This window comes from Chaetura pelagica, unplaced genomic scaffold (assembly GCF_000747805.2).
Source record: "Chaetura pelagica isolate M959 unplaced genomic scaffold, ChaPel_1.0 scaffold323, whole genome shotgun sequence".
Lineage (NCBI taxonomy): Eukaryota > Metazoa > Chordata > Aves > Apodiformes > Apodidae > Chaetura > Chaetura pelagica.
Window position 1 is genome coordinate 795,532 of NW_009952640.1, and position 22,130 is coordinate 817,661.

The window sequence follows — 22,130 nt, forward strand, 5'->3', positions numbered from 1 at the left end:
CTTTATAACAGTTTTTCTTTGACAAACCCATGCAATTCTATAGCTGCATATAACCTGCCAAAACTTTGACATTTTTCCTGTTACATAATATGAGTTTGCATTTATTATAGGCATGAATTAAATGGTGAAATATCTTACAAAGCATGATTTGAATTAGAATATTTTATAAGCTTTGTGTGAAAAATTCATGACTTTCAGTCTGCCTGCCTGCTTGCTTGGCACACTGTTTTGTACAATGTATTTTTTCTGCAGATAAATGGTAAATGTACAGTACTTTATTTTGCAGGTTCTTCCCTCGTGTACCTTCTACTACATTCCCCCTAAGCAGAAGGAACTAGAAAAGTACTCTGCAAAATCATTAACCTCTGAGCTTATCTTGTATTACTCTTTAGTTGCACACTCCCTGTCTTTGCTGGAGATGTTGGTTCAAAATAAAATTATTAATTATCAGAAGGCAAGAAACTAAACTAGTGACTCCTGAGAATGCATGAGGGAAGAGAAGAAGGAGAGCAATGAGACAATGAGACAACTTAAATTTAATAAGGAGAATCACCAAAGGTAGCAAAGATCAGATTCATTGCCACCAGCTGACGGGTAAAAATCTCCATGAACAAACCCCTCTGTCTGTTCCCACTACCCTACTCTTTGTACCAGACTGAAGAGTTGCTCCTGAGGTCCCTGTTCAGTATCAGATGGGTGTTGCATTGTCAGTTCTGCATCTGAAAATGTAATTTTGTGGCAGGAGGAGAAATCAGAAGTCGGGACTTTTATCAACCCCTGTCTGAGCAGTGCAGTGTAGATTATTATTATGGAGATTGCTGTAGTGAGTTACCTCACATAAAATGTTCTCTGCCAGCCTGGACATGGAGCAATTCAAAGCAGTGGGATTTTATTTCATTGGATGGGATTGATAGTCATTGTGCTTGAACATTCAAGGACTCATCAGACCCCTTCCCTTGGTTTAGTTGCTTCCTGTGTTACTTTAGCAGATCAAGCTTCATCCATGCGGGTTTTGGAACAGTCCCTGTGCTGTTGATGTCTAGGACAATCCTCATTTGGTTTGGCTGCCTTTGGCAGCTGTGTTTCTCTGGTGCTTCTGAGCTTTGTGCACAAGGGTTGCTGGGCTGGTAGCAGTGGCAGTGATACTTTGGATGTCAAAGGTGTTGGCTGTTGTGAGCTGACCCAGCTTCCTCTTGAAGCCAGATGTTACTGCTCCTATGGCTTTGTTGCAGGGTGAGAGGCATAAGGGGTAAAGAGAGCAATTATTGCTCAAAAGGCTTTTCTTTTGCAGGAAGTCAGTGCTTGAGTTACAGACCAAACTTACAATGAGTCAGAGTCAAAGAATGATCTGGGTTGGAAGGGACCTTAAATATCATCTAGTTCCAACTCCCCCCTGCATGGGCAGGAACACCTCCCACTAGATCATGTTGCTCAGAGCCCCTTCCAACCTGACCTTGAACACTTCCAGGAGGGGGAATCCACAACCTCCCTAGGCAACCTTTTCCAGTGCCTCACAACCCCCACACTAAAGAACTTCTTCCTGATGTCTAACCTAGATCTACCCTCTTCAAGCTTGCAGCCATTACCCCTTGTTGTCTCACTACACACCCTTGTAAAAAGCACCTCCCCAGCTTTCCTGTAGCCCCTTCAGATACTGGAAAGCCACTGTAAGTGCCCCCAGAGCCTTCTCTTCTCCAGGATGAACATCCTCAGCCTGTCTTCATAGGAGAAGTGCTCCAGCCCTCAGATTGTCTTTGTATGTCCTTCCTGTGTTGAGGGTTCCGGAATTGGGCACAGCACTCCGGGTGCAGCCTTGCCAGAGCAGAATAGAGGGGCAGAATCACCTCCCTTGACCTGCTGGTCACACTTCTTTTGTTGCATCCCAAGTCACAGTTGGCTTTCTGGGCTGCAAGTACACATTGCTGGCTCATGTTGAGCTTCTCATCAACTGGTACCCTCAGGTTCTTCTCCTCAAGGCTGTTCTCAGTCCATTTTCTGCCCAGTCTGCATTTGTGCTTGGGATTGCTCCTACCCAGGTGAAAGACCTCACACTTGGCCTTGTTGAACTTCGTGAGGTCAGCATTGGCCCACCTCTCAAGCCTGTCAAAGTCTCTCTGGATGGCTTCCCTTCCCTCCATGTCATGGATGCCAGCACACTGACATCAGTTAATGATCTTTCAGTATACCTGGAAGTTCTTTTAGCCTTTCAGAAAATCCTAATAGCAGCTTGTGTCATTAACTGGTGGGAACAAGAATCTCTTAACTTCTCTTGACCACAAATATCCCTGGAGAATTTGAGGATTTATAGTACTGTGGCATCTTTAATGCAGTTGATAAATATTTGTCTTTATCCCAATTTAAATGACAATGTCTCTGTTAAAGGCAGCAAGACAGCCAGTGCCTTACTTGGATTTTAAATACTACTGTTGTTATATTTATTTAATGACAGTAGATAAAGCTTTAGCTGTTTCCAGTGCAGATACTTGGTTCCCAGAGAGATGTGTCTTTTGAATAATTCTGAATTGCTTATTGGATATTTAGGAACAGGTGAAGATTTTAATTTATTTTTTTTCCACACTGAAGAAGACATCAGTATATTGATGGTGAGAATATGTGGTAATACTCCAGTAATCATGAAGAAAACCTTACAGACTGTACTAACCCTGAGTATAGCATTATCCTAATCTTTTTTCCTTTCTTGTGCCAATTAAATAGCTAGATGAGCATTTTAAAGAATTTTCCAGAAGAATTTAGCATCTTCCTTTTCCTGTTTGGAAAATTCTGTAACTGCATTAAATCAGTTCTGTGGTTAGAGCAGCTGATAGGAAATGTCTTCATTTTTAACCATGCCATTTGTGCTGATGACCTACCTCACTTTTCCAAGGAGCAGTAATGTTCAGGCATTGATCTGTGAGTGAGCCTGGTAGGACCTTTAGAAAGTGACAGATGAAAATTTCTATAACAGGTTCACACTACAAATAAAAATAATGCTCATTTCACACCTTGTTCTGGTTTTGATACTTACCCTCTTGGTCCCTCAGCAAGACAGAAGTTCAAAAAAACTCACAATAGATGGTCCAAGGTATAAACAATAATGAAGAGTATGTTAAAATGCCCTTTAAAAGTTTTCTGAAGCTCAGGATTACCTACAAAATACTGAAGTAAATTGTAGGTGTTGAGGGTTACCTCTGCTCTGTTTTACTTCTAGCATATGCCTGGGCCATGAAGGCAATAGTGAATTACACAAGCACATCTCAGTGAAAAGAAATGTCTAAAAAGGCAGGAGCAAGGAAGGAAACATTCACAAGCAGGAGGGGAGGGGTCTGTTATGTGTAACTGATACGTCGGATTTCTTGACTCACACTGTACAACTGGTAGTTTTACGGTTATTCTGGAGAAATTTAGTGGAACAGGGATAACTTGTTTCTTGAGTTAATGGTGGTGTTGGATCTCCCTATTACAGAGTTCACAGCATTTCAACATGCAAACATCTTGTGACAGTGTTTAGATATGTCTAATATGTCTGTACTGTATGCAAGATCAGTATTTTTATTTTCCCTTGATTTTGTGCAAGGCATCAAGGAGAAAAGACAAGAGCTTTGCCTTTGAGTCAGTTCCAGAGATTGAACTCTACAGCTCCAAGTGACACCCAGTTGACACTTGACACTAAGTGACAAGAAGCTCAGGTCAGAGCAGGGACTGAGTAGAGAATATTGTATCCAGCCTGGCAGTGTGGTGAAGACTTTCACAGAGAACACTGCAACCTAAATGCACAAACTAGGGTTTTTATGAACAAAATGTCTCTATCAGAAAGAAGGCACCATGGCATGTACCACAGGTTGCAGGTATTTCTGTAGATGGCGAAGCACAGACCTGCTGCACTAATGTGGATGTGCTGCCATTGACATAAGCACCTCCATCAGTGGCTGGTGCTCAGATGAAACCTACCTCCTGCACATGTACACAGCTTACCAGTGTGTTTGAGACCTGCCACTACAACCACAGCCACCTGGACTTCTGCCACATACTTTTGAGCATAGCAGAGAGAAGCAGTTTTTCTTTTAAGGTAAACTTTTTTCACATCCCCTTAGTATATGAAGATGTAGCCTGTCTTTTGCATGGCAAAATTATTTCTGTGTAGCCTGTCTCATTTTAAAAAATACATCATCTCTGTTATGAAAAGACTAGAAGAATATCCATCGATTTGACAGGTTCTAAAAATGTTTCTAAGCCTATTCACTGGCAGCAAAATGAAGGGACAACTCATTTCCATGGTGACACTGACTGAATCACTTCAGAGAAGTTGAAGAATGAATCCTGACCTGGGTGGGTGCTGTGTTTAAGTCCTGTAACCATGCAACCAGCAAGTTCTCTTCATGCTATGGATCCATAAAAAAAACCAAAACAAACTTGTTTCCATTCATGCTTATTTTCTATCTTTCACATTCTTTAGAAGCTTCAGAAGCTCTGGGTTTCATGTCTAGTGGGTAGTGATGTGTACATAAAAATACGCAGAACTGCAACTGGAAAAGAGACAGTCTCTTCCAACAGCATTTGGCTTCTCCCAAGTTCGGTTGCTAGTATATTTTTTTAGCCAGAATCTACTTTGAGAAAACATTACCGAGAAAATTTTAATGAACTGAGATGAGTTTTTCTTCTTTCAATAAAATGCCTTATCTAATCCAGTGGTTTTAAGAGAAGAAAATAATGAGTCATCATTTTCTGACATAAAGAATTTTAATGCTTTTATACCAGCTTATACATAGATATTGGAATTCCATTACAATGCTTAACATAACTTTAAAATGTTTATTTTAAAGATATGCATAGTAATTGCCCTTAATTTTAAAATAAATGGTGTACAAGATCTTTTGTTTTCCTTTATTTAAAATGATTTACTGTGGAGGTAGGTATTTCTGTAATGAGCTACATAAACTGACTTGCTGGTTATGTTCCCTTTCACATACCTTTTATTCTTAAAATGCTTTGGTTTTCATTTTGCATGAATTAGCCATTGAATGAAAATATATTTGCCTGCATAATGAAATGAGCATACTGTGTGCCAGCAGAAGAGGCCTACACTAGTAAAAGTAGTTTCACTCTTAACTAGGAACCTCCACCAGTTTTTTGGGTTTTTGTGGGGTTTGTTTTTTTTTTTAAACTTAAGCAAAAAACATTCGTTTCAATATAATTCAGCTAACAGTCTTTACTTTGACATAACTGTCAAAATAATTAGTAAGTCTGTAGTGGGTACAGTTTAAAAAAAACAACAGCAAAACCTATCCAAAGCTTCCTAATTATTGCCATTTTTGCAAATAAAATTGATATTTATTTCCTCTAGCTTTTGAAAGATGCTTTCCTGTACATAGACTTTTTTTTTAAACAAGCTAAATAATTTGTACTATGTTGTACAGGATTTGTTGTTTTCCAGAACCCTAAAGTGGAGAGGAGAGGCAATCTTGTCAAAGCCGGGGAGTTCTGAAATTGTTAGCACTGAATATATAGATTGGGATGGTCAAGCAAGACAAGCCTCTCACAGGATATCAGTGCGCCTCCTCAGGGCTGTTTCACATCGAGTTCTTTCAGCTCCCTGTTATTTATCTCATTAGTTTTTTGTGCACACTCATTCATTTCCACAATAACTCCACTTGCTGAGGATAAACACATGAGTAAGAGCTCACTTGTTTGGGAAACAGAGTGGCTGGTAGACTCCTTTGGGTGAACCCAAAGGTCTTGGACCCTGTCCCAAACCTGGTGTACTGCCCCATAGCTGTAGGTGTCTTCCCAGATGTGGATGCTGATGTCTGGATGCAAAGTGCTGCTCTGACAAGAGCTTTATCTAGTTGCACTGAGAAATGAGAAAAGGATTTGACCCTCTAGCTATCGACATTCCAATAGCATTGTTTTCACCTGATAAATTGTCCCTGAAAAAGTATTAGTGGTTTTGCTTCAGATCTGCTGAAAAATTACTGATCTGTTTGTTTCAAGGAGGCCATTAGACTTGGGAAGTAATTATATCAATTTTGTGTATATTGAGCAATTTGTGAGTGCTTTCTAACAATGGAACTTGCTGACCCAGGGCAATGTTAGTTTATAGAGCCACAGGCTGGGTCAAAGTGTACTCCTGAGACTTTTATAAAATTATGCATTTTGTGTAGTGCCCAAATACACAGGTCTCTGAATTATTTGCTGAAAAATTAGTTTGGATGTCGGTCTGGAGGAGCAGAAACCTGATTTTTGGATATATGTAATCCAGGAACACACAGTGGTGCAGGCCGTAGCTTGGAGTTTTAGGATAGATAAGTTGTTCTTGATTTGCTTTATTATAATGCATGGCATCTCTGTTAAGACTTGATTTGTGTATGTGATGTTTTAGATATAATTATATTATGTTGTAATATCAATGTATTGCTCTTTTACTGGCTAAAAAGGGCTGAAATCTGCTTTCCTACGACAGTGAAGTAACAGTAGGAATGAACCTGTAATCTTCTCCATAAGCTGTATTTCCACATGTTTCATGAGATGGAAACCCCATTCTTTCTTGGTTTTATTTTCCTTAATACTATCAAGTGCAAGTTACAGATTTTCTACAGGAAAATAAGGCCTGTGTTTAACAATAGTTTTTTTAGATCCCTCTTGTAGGGGGGGTTGGACTAGATGATCTTTCAAAGTCCCTTCCAACCCCTAAGATTCTGTGATTCTGTACTTGCTGTTGCATGCTGACTTGGTAGAAATGAGCAAACAGTTGTGAGTGATGAGTTAAATCTGTTGTGCTACTCTAACACAATGCTGTCCTGGATATCCAGGTTTTCCAGAGAAGGTTGATTCATTTGGTGTAAATCAGTAATGCGTGGACTACAGCATTATATGGAGAGTGTGCTACTTAGAATTCGAGATAATAAGGGTTTGAGAAACAGTAAGGCAGGTAGCAGTTGGCTGTAATTGAGGTGGCAGTGGGCTATGCAAGAAGATTACTGGTTGCTGCTTTAACTGGTGACACTGTCACTGGGCATGTTTTGATGAAATTAGCTGATGAACTAAAGTTAAGAGAGAGCTTTAATTAAAGGCTTTAGGCACTGGGCCAAAACAAGTGGATGATACTGAGGACTGAAGTAATAAGTACTGAATGACACAGATGACCCATCAGTCCAGCTTAGGAAACAAGCGACAAGCATCTCACGTGTGTGAAGGGCATGGATTGAGTGACAGGGAACTGCCAGTATAGTGTGACTCTGAGAAAGCAAAAGTAATCCTGAGGCACATTGGGAAGGTCTTCTAGCAGAGAGGAAACCACTGATGCATTTGTAGAGAGGCCTGTAGCACTGTGTAGATCTGGGTGCCTCTGTTTTAGAACTGATGGGGTAGAAGACTGCCAAGCTGCCTTTCACCTTTATTGTCCCAAATCCTCATCTGAGATGTTGGGAGAACAGAAGTGTTCAAATCTTTGGTAAAGGCAAAGAACAAGAAGCCACAGCAGTTTCTGAATACTGTTGTGATGTGTTCGGTCTAGATGAGCACTACATGGAACCAAGGAATGGGTTGCTCTCATCACCTTACAGAGATTAATCTGAGGTTGATGTACAAGGCTGCTGTAGGAGTTTGCACATTTTTATATTTTCCCTCTGAGCAAAATAATTTTTTTTTGAAGGTAGTCTTGTGCATTCCTTGTCACCACTTTGTTTTTATTCATTGTCACCTTTTCATTCTTCCTCATGTATACGTTGTGCTTTTTCTTTTGCAGAACAGTTCGTGTCTGGCTGAAGAGAGACAGTGGGCAGTACTGGCCCAGCATATACCATGCAATGCCATGTAAGTATAAGGAGATATTATCTACTGTGTATTTGGAAAATGGCATTTCTTGTTTTGATGAAGCTTCATGTTTATTACCATTTGCAAGCTTACTGCTCTATATAAAATATTATTTTTGAACAATCATCTTGTTTTCTGTTATGCTTTACCAAGTTGAATGCTAATGGTTCTGAGAGATATCAGGGATTAGAGCAGCAAAAGGACACAGATATGCCAGCAAGGGATGAGCATTTAATCCAAACATAGTTTTAAAAATGTGGGAGCTCAAAATGAGTCTTGCATTCTGCCACTAATGGAGTCCATAAATCATTGTAAGTCTCAAGTATAACTCACTCTGCCCTTCCTACTGCATGTGCTCAGTCCATTAGAGTGCAACTGTAAATGATCTTATTTGATAAGAACTTAATATCCTGCAGCAGTCAATATAATAGAGAGGATACTAGACAGGGAAGGCAGCTCTTCCAGTGAAGAAATAGAATAATTTTACCCCTGCAGTTTAAAGTGGAAAGCCTAGTCTCCCTGATGGATCCCTTCAGTATGATCTGCTCTGTGTCTCCTCTCTCAAAGACAGTGTTCATGCTTTAAAAGAAGCTGCAGATCAATGTCCATTTTTCCAAGAGACAGCTGAAGAAATCACAGCCCTGGCTGTTTGTCATAACCCCTGTGGCAGAGTGCAGCAGGGATATGCTGGTGCTCCTCAAACTGCTTCAGATGTGTTGGGTTTTCCTGTCTTTGGAAAGCTTATGGAGCTGACCTTAAATCCACAGACTGGTGAGCATTTACCAAGTCCCATTAAGGAGTTCTTACTGTAGGCAGAAATAATTTTTTTTAAACCAAGATAGCTAGATTTGGAAGAGACATACGATCCATGATACATAAAATATTTGATAGATGTAAGTTTTAATACCACATCATCATCTTGAAACCCTAGAGTGGCCACGGTGTTTGACTGCCTGCTTTAAGAAAGCATTCATTCAGTATAGAAGAGAAACTCTGTTCTTCCTTGGGTGATAGACTAGCTCATAAGAGTACATCAAGCCTCAAAGGTACTTTCTGCTCAGAAGTTTGCACAAAAAGGTATTGGAAACCATCCAATGATGTGACATTCTGTGAATCACAAGCAGTGGCCCAAATTCCTAAAAGTTTGGCTTTCTGCAGTCAAACTGTTACAAAATAGCTATTTTAGCAGTTTGGCAATGATACTTCTCCTTTTCCATGTGATGTTTTTGCGCACATTTGCATTTTAAAATCTTGTTGGGTCCTCTGCTGGACTTAGAAATGTTGTGTTATTGCCAGTAATAACAGCTTTGATGGAGTAGATCCAGATCCACTCAAAGGGGACTACTTTAAAGCTTCTTCATAAATTTGAGCACCTGACACTGTTACTTCACTTACAAGGCTGATGAGCTTTTGAGTCATGAGATATTAAAATTATGCTGTGTTATTCACCAATTTCAAGAAGATTCAGGTGTAATTAACACCAATGCCAATTACCTGATCAGCCATGGCTTTAGGCTTGGAAGTTGTAGGAAGGGCTCAGAGTCAGCCTCTGCACAAGTCTGCATTTGACTGGAAATTCTAATTCTGTCTGTTTCCATGTGGATCACCTTTTTGATGGCCCTCTGCTTTAGGTTCGTAATGGTTTTTGTTGTCTAGAGAACAATGGCTGCCCAGAGGTTCTCTGTATAAAAGTGTAGTAGGTACGATGGTGCCTTTTTGCTGCATAGCAAGCTGTAAGTGGTGGTCCCACCTGTAGATACACCTTTACCATGACTTGTTACAGTGGTGCATGACCCACAACCCTTTGAGTTGGCATCTGATAGCCTTTGTAAATTTGTGCCTTGGTGACTCTGGGAGATGAGGAGCTGGGCCAAGTCAGCCATGTGCTTTGGTCAAACTCTGCACCCAAACCTCTCACAGACATGGATGAGAGTAAAGGATTTATTATAGTGAGGATCAGTGGAGTACCCAGTCTTTGAGGCAGAAAAATCAGTCTGTCTTATGGTGGTTTTCACAGTGAAGACTTTGATTTGAACAGGAGGGGAAAAAACCTGCAAATTAAAACATGCTCCTTTGCCTTAAACTACGCCACATTTAGACATTTCTAAGGGGGGGCCCTGAAAGTGCAGGTACAAAGTTTGTATTCTCTTCTGTCAGCCTCTAATACACATGACACACTGTCAAGAGCATGAAGTGTGTAATCTGGCTTCTCCTCCATAATTCAGTTTCCACAGGCTAAAATCAGTTGTTAACTGCCCTGTATTTACTTTTTAAAGAAATCCTAATCATAGCTAGGTACTGAAGTAGAGGGCCTCCAGAGTGCAGTTATTTTTCCTGGCTATTATTTTAAAAGGATGTTAAACACTTCAGAATCTCAGGAGTTTGGCTTGGGGATTTTTTGGGGTTTTTTTTGGGGAGGGTTTTTGTTGTAGTTGTTTTTTTTGTTGTTGTTGTTTTTTCTTTTTTCTTCTTCCCCTCTTCTTAATGAGCCTAAGTGCTGAAGTGTCCAAATGTCATCTTATTTTCACTAAAGCATAAGCTGCTGCAGTCTTGTTACAACAGGCATCACTTTACATTAGTGTAGCCAGCGTGGACATAATTTTAGTGCTGACAAAGATTTTTCCAAGAGCACACATTACTGAAGAATTCCCTTAGGCAAAAATTATAGCAAAATAAGTATCTTTACACTGCTATGACTGTGTATGTAGACTATGATTCTTTTTAGACTGCTATGACTGGCATTTAGAAGTGACTTTTTGTAATAAGCCTGTGTCAAGCAGTTGCTTGCACCTTTTGTGTCTGAAGTGTTTCAGGCTATTTGGGAAAAGCATACTTCAAATAGCTGCTTTACCTGAGAAAATTTTACTGTGAGCTGTTTGTTGCCTCTGGGGTTGCTATTGGCTCTTTCAATGTGTGCACAGTGTCTTAGCATTTGAAAGCTGATACGTGGAATATGCCTGTTCTGTTACTGAGTGTGCCTTTAAAGGGTTTTGATGTTTATTCTGCTTAGAATTGTTGGGTTTTGTTGTTTGTTTTTTTTCCCCTTGTATATTTTTCCTATAACTGTCCCATTATGCTACAACCCTAGAAGCTTCAATATTATAGTAACACACCACTATCCCAAGGCATGATTCAAGTTTGCTTTTTCTGAGGAAGAGGTATAGGAAGGAGCAATTTTTTCCCTGTTAGTAGCCCCGATTTTAAGTGTTTCCCTTCTGGCAGTTAACTCAACTGAAGCCTTGTCTTTGATTTAATTCAGTCAACCCTTTCAGTAAATAAATAAATCAAGGTGCCCCCGTGGATGCAGATCTGGCAGGCTTTCTGCCTGTGGCTGGTTGTCCTTTATGAAGTGTTTCAAGGGAGAGTCAATTCTAAAGGTAGAACAAGTTTTGTTAAACAGTCAACCTACATTCTCCCTTCCTCATGTAACTTTGCTGCCAACTAAACTGTCAAGAAGATTTGCTGAGCTATGGACTATTTAATCCTGGGTGATGATACATTCCACAAACTGAGAATATCCCAGATACACAGTACTGCAAAAGAGAGGATTCCAAGCTTGTTAGTAACAAAAACACTGAGTAATCACAACGGAGAGTAGAAACCAAAAGATGGGGGAAAGCAGAAGTAAAAGCACACCTGACTGTAGTCTACTTTTATTACAAGAATATGGTTTCAAAAACACTCTTATCACTATTGAAGGAGCAAGAATGCCTGTCCCTAGCTGGAGTTGGCAAATGCTGCTGAAAAATTGTTCCTGAGGGTTTCTGTTAGGGTAGCAAGACTCCTAGCTGTATGCTGCTGTGTTGAGCAGTAAATACAGTCCCTATCTTCTGAACAAAACTTCAGTTACTCGGTTAAAACAAACACAGCTCTGGAGTTCTTGCAAGAAAATTCTGGTTTTACTCTTGAGGTGAACCCTGCCAGATCCTCGAGGGTGTGCAGTATGACTGACTTATGTGCAACTGAAGAGTCAATTCTGATGTTTAATAGAGTAATATTCTTACAATGAAACAATGGCTACTTTTTGATACAGTCTTTTATTTTGGCCCTAGTATGTGATACTGTCATAGTACCCTCTGTGGTGAGACTAGAATGGGGGACAGTTGAAATAGTTCTTAATTTGGGTTGGCATATTGACTGGTTAACTTTCCTACTGCAGGTATAGAATGCAAGCCTCTGACATAGTACAGTGCTTTATTGTCAGTAAAATTCAGACAAATGTAAAAACTAAGTGATACAGCAAAGTAACCTCTCAGATTTATACTGAAATGTCAAGTGCCTCTTAGATCAAAACACCACCACTGCTCCTGTATGACATGCCTGTTTTCAGACAACAGTAAGAAAAATTAAGGAGCTGGAGCAAGAAATAGCTGTTGTTCCATGTCTATTGGAAGGGGCAAAATGCTGAACTCCATCATAAAGCATGTTAGCTACTTTTAGGCTTTCCAGAACTTCAAGAAAATGAGACTCGCAGTTTTGTTAACTTCATCAACATGTTCATTTTTTTCAGCTCCATGTTCATGCATGTCTTTTAACCCGGAAACCAGAAGGCTGTCCATAGGTCTAGACAATGGTACAATCTCAGTAAGTACATCCAAAGATTTCTAGTTGAAATGCTTCCCTTCTGAGAAGTATGTGTGTGATGTTGTGGAGAGGATATTTTTGCTAGAGTTTGAGAGAGACACTTTTTGCTCTTAGCAGAACTGAAGCTGTAGTGTAGAAAATGGTGTATTATTACAAATTTCATTCCAACTGCCATGAAGACATTGGGTGGGGTTTACATTATTTATTAGGAAACTCAACAAACTGTCTTAATTTGCATATATCTTTAAAAAATAACAATGCAGAAAGCCAGCAGTTGTTTTATTAAATTTAAGTGAGTTGTTAATCATACCATACCAAAGTTTTCTGAAAGCAACAATTAAGAGGGGAACAAAAAAATCTTCTGAGGGGCAGAAGGTAGATTTCTGTTCCATATCTTGCTGCTTTTCCAAACTTCAGGGTTCAGATTTTTTTCCTCTTGATTCCTTCAGAGGACTTGCTTCTAACTGACAGTTCTCTTGCTGGAAGATTGGGTTCATTAACATCTAAGACAGATCTTGGTGTGTGGAAAGGAAGCAGGGTATTAAAACAAGAGTCTGTCTTTTGGATCTGGGACAGAGGGTAGCAGTTGACCTTATTCATTGGATATTTCTTGTGGGATGAGTAAAGAGTTGTATCACTTTGTGAGAAGGTCATGGGCCATAGAGGTATTTTTCACCTATGCCTCATCAACAGACTCCTCTTCCAGTTTAAGTTCACTTCACCATCATTTCAGATTTTTGCTGCTGCTGTAAGCCCTTAAGGGCTTTGTAACTGAATTAGTGTTTGTAGGTTGACATAAGAAGGGCAGCTGGCTGCACTAAAGTTAAGATGGTATTTGGGAAAGGCTGTGTGACCCTTTTAGCTGTTGCCTGTGAGCTGTATCAAGGATGTGAAGGTTTTGACCTATGAAACTATTAATGGCTAGTAGCTGAGATTTTTTCATGCCCACGGATTTTCCCTTTTGTATCTAGAAGATGGAACAACTGCCCCAGTATTTCCTGAACCTCTGAAATTCCTTCCTTCCCACTCTCTGAAATAGCTGTAATTTCCCAGTCCTATTAGACAGCTTTGTTTTCACCAGGCCTTTAAGGAATGTGAAGACAGCTGTAAAGAAGGTATTTAAATACTTCCATACAAAATGGAAGAGATGTGTCTTTTGTCCTCCGGGCATTTTACCTTGAAGAGGCAGAGGCTGCTTGAGTCTGAATGGAGTAAAATATTTTCCATTCTGAAGCTAAAGAAGGTAAATTATATATGCAGGTAGTAAACTAACATGTGGTTTTGAATACTTACAGGTGTATTTTGCCATGTCTAAGATTATATTTGTTGCTGAGCAGGGCTATTTTTAATTTTTTTTTTCCCAAATCTTCTGGATAAAAATACATAAGAGAGGGGGAAGAGCTTGTTTGTGTGGCTTGATTTAGTCCCCTGTAGCTGCAGGCTGCTTTGTGTTAGAGGATTGTGCAGTAGATGCACCCACAAACTTTCACAAGTGATGAAATATTTTCCTCTGTAGAAACCTCAGGCTTGTAAGAGAAGCCACAACTGTAATGTACTACAAGAAGTGGTGTAGAAGAGCAAGAGTATCCCCGTATTCAAGTCCCAGCAATATTGGGGTGTCAGAGAAAATCCCTGGCTATTTGGAAGTGGGTTACAAACCACTCTCTGGATTTTCCTTCCCGGGCACAGCTATGATGATCAGTTGAGCACAGGAGTATACATGCAGGGCACAATGACCACAAAATAAGAGAACTTACTGAAACAAGGTGACCTTAGTCACCTTACTTTTAACTGTTGCCATGAAATGCAAATGCAGGCAATTTACTGGAGCAGCCTGAAATATTTGAGACTTAGCCAGTTGTTCCACTTCTGGTGAAGCCCAGCACCCTCATGTATGTTGGGTACAGGGCCAAAAAAATGCTGAAATAATTCTACATCTTCACTTTGTTTAGAAGGAAAGGACTCCTGGCAAGGACTGTAAACTACTATAATATTCATGAGAATGCCATATCATATCAATTTTTTGTTGTTGTTGTTGCAAGGAAAGTACTGTTTCTATTTAGAGATGCAAATAGGGATAAGAAAGTAGATTGCATTTTTTCTTCTAACTCAATTTTTTGGTAAGTCTGGCACCTCACAAATGTGAATGGTGCATTTTGAGAAGGATTGGTCTTACTACTGTTGTCAAAGAAAGATGTTCCAGCAAAGCCTCCATGAGGTGAGCTTGGATGGCCAACTTTCCTTGTGAAACAGGGTGACATTTTTTACTTGTACAAAGGCGAAGAGATTATTTTCAACCTTTTGTAATTTCTCAACATGAAGGTTGCACAAAACGTGTGCAGCACAATAGACTGTTCCCTTGAACAAAAGATTGTCTAACATCTTGCTTGAAGAACAGTGGCACCTAAAGTAAAAAAAAACCAAAACGTTCCTTCAATATTTATTTATTTATTTTACAATTTGCAATCCTTTTTTGAGAAGAAATGGCATTTCTGTTACTTTATGGCTTAGGTACTGCATAAGGTCCCTTTTGGAAGCCAAAAGACCTTATCATTGTCATAAATTCCTTGTTCTGAAGTGGAGAAAAGCATGCTTTAAAGGGTGCAAGTTTCTCAAGATACCACAACAATAAGAAACAGAGGAAAGGTCTGCTACTTGAAATAGACAGGAGACTTCCACAGCCAAAATGAGAGTCCTCACCTAATTTCATCCACCTGAAAGTTAGCTTTCTAGAAAAAGTTAATCATTAGGTTCTGCAGCCAGCAGAGGAAAGGTCATTTACCTTAGGACGTACACGTTATTTACCCTAGAAACTTACACATACTTAAATATGAATTTTATTTGCCTTAAGAGGAGCAATTTGAAACAAGATGCTGATAATATTTCTAGGGTAAGGATTTACAGTCTTAGGCTCAAGAGAAGTTTGTGGTGGGTGTGTATGTCTCAGTGAGAGGGCGGTGTGTGCCATGAAGGTATAGTAGAGTCTTCATAGATTGGATGGCCTTTTCAGATGCTCAAAATTTCTCCTTTTTGCTTTATGTAGGCTTTCATGGTACTAAGTCCCTCTTGTAATAATAAGCTTACCTGAAACAGCCAAGGCGTGTCACTAAGATTTTCAGTATAGCACAAAAGATAGTAAAGTAGCTCCAAAAAGACCCCTTTGAAAAGCAGAGATTTATTCCCTGCAAGGAGGGGTTTTGGTTTTGCCAACTTGAATGCTCTGATATATTCAAGCCCCTCCTGTGCAAAAGGGCTCACACAGGACTTGGAAATCTTTTTCTGTTCTGTTAACAAGCGCCGACTGAGCTGTGTGGGTGACCCTAGTCTTTCTAGCTCATTAGGAAGAGCCAAAAGCTGCCTAATGAGAACTGAGCGTCAGCAGCTCTGTGAGGAGCAAAACATCTACATATGGAAGGATGAAAAGAAAAAACAACTTTGTCTGGTACAATGTTGAGGAGGATGTAGTCGGTGTTTTTGTAGTGCAGGTGACACAATGTACGTGCAACAGGGCATGAATTCCTTGAGCAAGGTGCCCTGTGCTAAAATACCTGTCTATTGATGCAAGCAACTGATTTGGCCTTGAGAGGGAGAGGGGAATGAGTGCAATGGAAGAAGAGGTGATAGTGTAAAGTGGAGCAGGGGGAGCTGTAGAAAGATTCAAAAACACAAAACAAGAAAATGCATTGCAAACTATCACATGCTTTCAAATAAGGAAGTGGGAAACGAGAAGCCTTCAGGGGAAAAAAATTATATCCAGCATTGGGGTTAATGGGATGGGGTTTTTTGTACTGCTTGTTTATCTCTGAGGATGGAATGGTATATTAATAGTATATAGTTATGGTTTGTATCAAAGCATACAGAGCTAATCAATACTTGAGTAAACCTTACGAACTGCAGTTGTGTTTGTTTCTCCGTATTATAATGGAGAGATTCAAAAGCCTTTTCAGTCTTCCACTGAAACTGTGGGACTGTTTGGATCATGAAACAGAATTGCCAAGGAAAAAATGCAAATAAAAATGAGAACGCAAACCATGCTTTTCCTTCCACCTGAAGTCACCAGCATCTGTGCACTGCCACCATAATGAAAGCCAGGGACAGCCAAATAGGTTGCAAAGGCAGACACATTCTTCCACCCTGTGTTGCAGCAACTGAAGCCATTGCCCTTTACACAGCATCAAGTTCACATTCATCACAAAAGGTCTTGCTTCAAGCAGGCTTTATAGTAAGGCATTTCATGTGGTGGTTTAGCATTTTTCAGGCAGTGGTTAATGAAAACCACTTCCCCTCTAAGTAGCTAGGGAGGTATAGCAGATTTTTCATGTTCTGTGGTTTGTAGAGTTAAGGTGACCATGTTGTAGAAATCCAGCTAATTTGTCACTGCTGTTTAAATAACATTCCTCACTATAGTCTTCAGCTGCCAGGCAAAAACTAATGGGTGGTTGAGCAGGTCAAGGAAAGGATGATGAAGCAATTCAAGAGAACATGTATTTATAACTAACTTACAAGCAGAAACTTAGAAACAGTAAAAAACTGCCTCAACTCACAGTTGTTTTTCTGGAAGCTGGGATCTGTAGCTGTTCCACAGATGAGTATTGTAGCCTCTCCACCCTGGTGTGAAGCAGTAGACATGAAGAGTTAGGGTAATCCTGGTGCTGGAAAGCCATGCAGATTACCTACAGCTGAACATGAGCCAGCAGTGTGCCCAGGTGGCCAAGAAGGCCAACATCAGGAATAGTGTGACCAGTAGGACCAGGGAGGTGATCCTGCCCCCTATACTCGGCCTTGGTGAGGTCACACCTTGAGCACTGTGTGCAGTTTTGGGCACCACAGTATAGGAAGGACATTGAGGTGCCTGAAAGGGTGTAGAGAAGGGCAACTAAGCTGATTAGGGGACTTACGGGGAGAAGCTGAGAGAGCTGAGGCTGTTCAGCCTGGAGAAGAGGAGACTGAGGGGAGACCCCATTACTCTCTACAACTACCTGAGAGGAGGTTGTAGTGAGGCAGGTGTTGGCCTCTTTTCCCTAGTGACTAGCAATAGGAAAAGAAGAAATGGGGTAAAGTTGCACCAATGCAGGTTCAGGCTGGATATTGGGAACAATTTCTTTACAGAAAGAGTGGTGAGGCATTGGAACAGGCTGCCCAGGAAGGTGGTGGAGGCACCGATCCTGGAGGTGTTCAAAAAACGGGTGAACATGGTATTTCAGGAGATGGTTTAGTGGTTGTAGGGTGTGTGGTTGGGCTTGAGGATCTTGAAGGTCTTTTCCAACCTTGGTGATGATTCTGTGATTCTACAGTGACCAGATAGAAAATGCAGATTGTCTTCTTCTAAAAAAAAAAAAAAAAAAAAAAAAAAAAAAAAAGTTTTTAAAAAAATTGGTTTGAGAACTGTGGGTAAATACTGGCTTTCGGTGGTTAGAATGTCATCTTGTGCTCTTTTGCACTGCTTGTTTGGTTTGCTTTAAATACAGCCTGTAGGTTCCTGCAATCCAGTCCTCTCCACCTGTGTGTTCCACAGTTCTTTTGACAGTGCTTATACATGAGTATGCCACAACTGTATGCTTTAAAACTTAGCTTATATTCTGTTTGTAATGCTTCTCATATTTTCACCCTGTTTACAGATTAAATGAATTGGGTTTTACTTCTTCTGTACAGAAGGCAGATTAGGTCAGGGAGTTTCTGTCAAGTTTACTATGAAGTATTAATATGATGTGGCTTTGTGTTTTCTTTGTATTTTTCTGAGTATATGGTGTAGATGTGTAGATGCCTGACAGCAGTTTGAAGGCAAATTTCTGTGGTGAGGCTGCACAGCCCACTCCTTGCCTGGGTCTTTCCTTCAGAGAGATGTTGTAGGAGTTTTGTTGTGTTCACTCTGTTTCCCTTGTTTCCTCTTCAGAACGAGGGGCAGGGACATCCAGGTGCTCAGTCAGTTTATCTACACGGGGTTTTCCCAGGAGCCGAGGTTGCCATGCCTGACTCTTAGCTGCTGTTTTCAGCATTTCCCTGCATGGGTGGTTAGACAGCAGCACCAAGGCAGCAGGGCTGCAGAGCCAGCCCTCACAGATGTGCTCTCCCCCAGCCAGGGGAGCCATCCCTGCTGGGTAACACCACGCAGCTCTGCCCAGGCAGCCACAGCCCCTGCTAAGCCTCCCTCCATCCCATGCACAAGTGCTCCTCAGACACAATGAAGCAGTAGCAAAGCAAGAAAGTCTGCTTCTGAGATGCTAAAATAAATTTTAGCCAATAGTGGGATAAAATCAAGGGGGGGAGAAAAATCTGGGTGACTATTTAAAGCACTGAGAGGCTGTTGAACAGAAACTTGAAGTGTATCCCCATCGTGAATTAATGGTACCTAGTTTGAACTGAGCTACTTCAAGGGGCTCTTATGTATTAATATTGAGTTTCCTGAGCACTCAGGCTGGGCTGTAATGTATGCATACACATGGACACATGTACACACACGTGTGCACACATAGCTGTGTACACATGTGGGTACCTGCCCGGGCAGTCCTGAGCAATAGGTGTTTGCTACATGCCAGATCCCAGTCTCTTACTCTGTGGTGTCTTGGCCCAGAGCCAGCTATTCCTGTCAGCTATTTTGACTTCTGTTTTATTATTTCCTCTTTTATCTGCACGAATCTGTTCAGAAGTACTTGTGATGTTGTTTCTCAGACAGCTTTAAAGAGTGAAATAATTTGTTTTTTAGATGGAGGTACTGAAATTTACCATACCTAGAGATAGGGCTGTGGTTGCAAAAAAAAAAAAAAAAAAAAAAAAAAAAGAGAGCTGTTGCCTTCATATCTAATTCAGATGAAAACACTCTCATACACTTTACATCTTTAAGCACTGTTTCTTTTGTTTTTTCTTTCCTCTCGAAAAATTTAACACACCTAGAGAAGGGGGGGTGGTTGAAAAAAAAAAAAAAAAAAAAAAAAAAAAAGAGAGCTGTTGCCTTCATATCTAATTCAGATGAAAACACTCTCATACACTTTACATCTTTAAGCACTGTTTCTTTTGTTTTTTCTTTCCTCTCCTTCAGGAATTCATTTTATCTGAAGACTACAACAAAATGACGCTAGTGAAAAGTTACCAGGGTAAGAGCCATGATGGGTGTTAATTGGTTTGTATTGTCATTAATTTTAGTTAATATTCTCTCAAGGATTGTGAGAAGAGCAGTCTCCTTTACAGTTAATGATTTTTATTTTTGTTTAACTAGCATAAATTCTGGTTTTATCAATAGATCAATAATGTGTTTTGTTCTGAGATTACAAGACTTTTTAAAGAGTTGTTTCATGTTCTGTTTTTCCTTTTAAATGTTCCCTTGGAATATCACTCTATAGACAGCTAACTGTCCAAAATCCAGACCATGTTTGAGGAAGAGGAGTACTAATTTTTAATCTTTAGTGATCTCATGTATCTAATGAAACCATTTGGGAGACACCGAGAGTGTTTCCCAAACACCACTAGAGTGTGTCCTGAAGTTCCACATCTACACGTTTCTTGAATACCTCCAGGGATGGTGACTCAGCCACCTTCCTGGACAGGCTGTTTCAGTGCCTGACCTTTCATTCAAGTATAGAAATTCTTCCCAATATCTAGTCTAAGCTTTCCCTGCTGTAACTTCAGGCCGTTTCCTCTGGTCCTGTTGCTATTGGGAGAAGAGGTCAACACCCACGTCCCTACAACCTCCTTCCAGGCAGTTGTAGCCGGTGATGAGGTCTCCCCTCCCCCTCAGCTTCCTCCAAACTAAACAACTCCAGTTCCCTCAGCCACCTGGGACAGATGTCTTTATAGAAGTAACAAAACACATGCAATAATTTATTCTTTTCTCTCTTTTGCAGCTAGACTAAGAGGTGGTGTGTTATTATACGGCATCACATCATTATATGCTAAGCATTATGTCTCTGTAGAGAAGCCTCTGATATGTTGGCTTGAGATTTCTCACATACATTTTTAAAACACATATTTGCTCATATATTTTGAGTTTTATACTCTGAAAGGTTGAGAGGATAATTTAAATCTCTAAATGGAGGCTCTGGGGACCACTTTGTAACCATTTAGCTTTTAAGGTATGAAGAGAATCTTGACTTGTGCAGAATATGGCTAACAGCCTTCTGCTTTTGAGGGTTTTACTTCAACTTTTTCATTAATATCTAGTGTGTTGTAAAAATAAGCTAAAATGCTTGCATTTTTTCTTAGCTTGTAGAAACTGAAGAAAAATATGCAAGGAAGATAATATATATATGGGAATCTTAAATAAGATTCTTGCAGTCTGACTGTACAAATCTTTAGTATCCAAATTTGTGGTTGCTCCACAATCACTGGTTTGACACATGTAGATTTCATATTTAAGGGCTGTTGCACTTAAGAGTCCTACTGGCTATTCTGTACCCCCCTTTGTTACTAGCTCATCTGTTTCCAAGTTTAGATTCAATCCTGCAGGCTAATGACAACCTAGTGAGGGTGAGCTGAAGTATTTTCTTCTGCTGATCTGCATATGCAGAACAACACATGCATGAGAACACTTTTCTTGCCAAGCTCTTCAGGGAAAAGGCTGAACATTTTGGAAGGGAGAAACATATATCTTGGTAGTATGGCAAAGTAACCAGTTGGCTGTGGCAGCCCACCTGAGGCCTGGAGAGCACCTCTCATGAAACTAAAAATATTAGAAGACTATGGACTTATTTTAGGGGAAGAGAAACAATCCTTGGGCTCAGAATAAGCATAGTTTCAGTTCTAGCCCAAACTATGGTGCTTGCTGACAGAGGATGGTGTCTGCCTTCAGGAAACTAAGCCAGTATGTGTGTGACCATTTGCTGCCTACTGTCCTGAGCCCCTACCCCTCTGTCCTCCTTTGCTTCCAGAGTTTGACATTTGGTTCTCCCTGTTTAAGGTGATGAAAACTGTATTTGTCTAATCTAAAAAACAGTGGCAGTGTGCAAGTGACCTAGTTTTAGGAGTGGAAAGAAAGTGTGGTGATCCCATTCTGCCAGTATCCCACAAATTCATGGAGGGTTGGTACAGTAGACTCCTCTGTGCAAGGGTTAAAGAAGCATTAGAGCTGGTGTTCTGCTTTCTGCACATTGCCAAAAATACCCTCTCAGATGCTGTTGGAGGTGCCTCTTTTTTTTTTTCCCTTTTTTTTTTTTTTTTTTTCTCCCTCCACTACCAGCTTAGGAAAACCAGTCTGCTCTTAGTGCTGCAAATGGAGGTGGCAATCAGAGAGACATCCCAATTCATTGCTACAAACAGGACTCAGTGAAGGGCCATTCAGTAGAAAACTTTCCCTAAAAAAAAAGCCACAACAGAGCCAGGCAGGGAGAGAAGATGGAGAAGAGCTTCTGCATGAAGACACACTGCCTAGCTCAGCAGCAGTGCTGGCAACTCATGCTGAGCTACACAAACCTCTCTGGGCCACTCCTCTGTCCAACCTGCAATGACATGGCACTGAGTAGGTTACAGCAACCCAGGGACAGTCTCAGTTTTCTTCAGCTTCACTGGAAAGTGTCACTCTGAGTCCCAAGGGCCAATTGCAGCAGGCAAGTTTTTGACAGTGCAAGGGAGTAAAACAAAGCAGAGATTCCCCACTGTTTGCAGCACACTGATGACCTGAGGCTGCCTGCTGCTCCCCAGCACAGTGCCTTCCATCACTCCCATCCATAGAGACATCCTTTATTCTCCACTCCTCGCCACACGTGTTGGTAGGGGAGCAGGAGCACAGCACCTCCTCTCCCACTTCC

The 22,130-nt window shown here is 40.6% G+C and overlaps 1 protein-coding gene across 1 annotated transcript in view; it reads left to right on the forward strand.

Annotated features, from left to right (window-relative positions):
* Positions 1 to 3,822: 3,822 nt before the first annotated feature.
* WDFY2 (WD repeat and FYVE domain containing 2) overlaps positions 3,823 to 22,130 on the forward strand; it is a 34,557-nt gene continuing 16,249 nt past the window's right edge. The window contains exons 1-4 of the mRNA XM_009993749.1: positions 3,823 to 3,845; positions 7,742 to 7,809; positions 12,320 to 12,393; positions 19,430 to 19,484. Coding sequence (XP_009992051.1) covers positions 3,823 to 3,845; positions 7,742 to 7,809; positions 12,320 to 12,393; positions 19,430 to 19,484 — 220 coding nt within the window. The remainder of the gene's footprint in view (positions 3,846 to 7,741; positions 7,810 to 12,319; positions 12,394 to 19,429; positions 19,485 to 22,130) is intronic.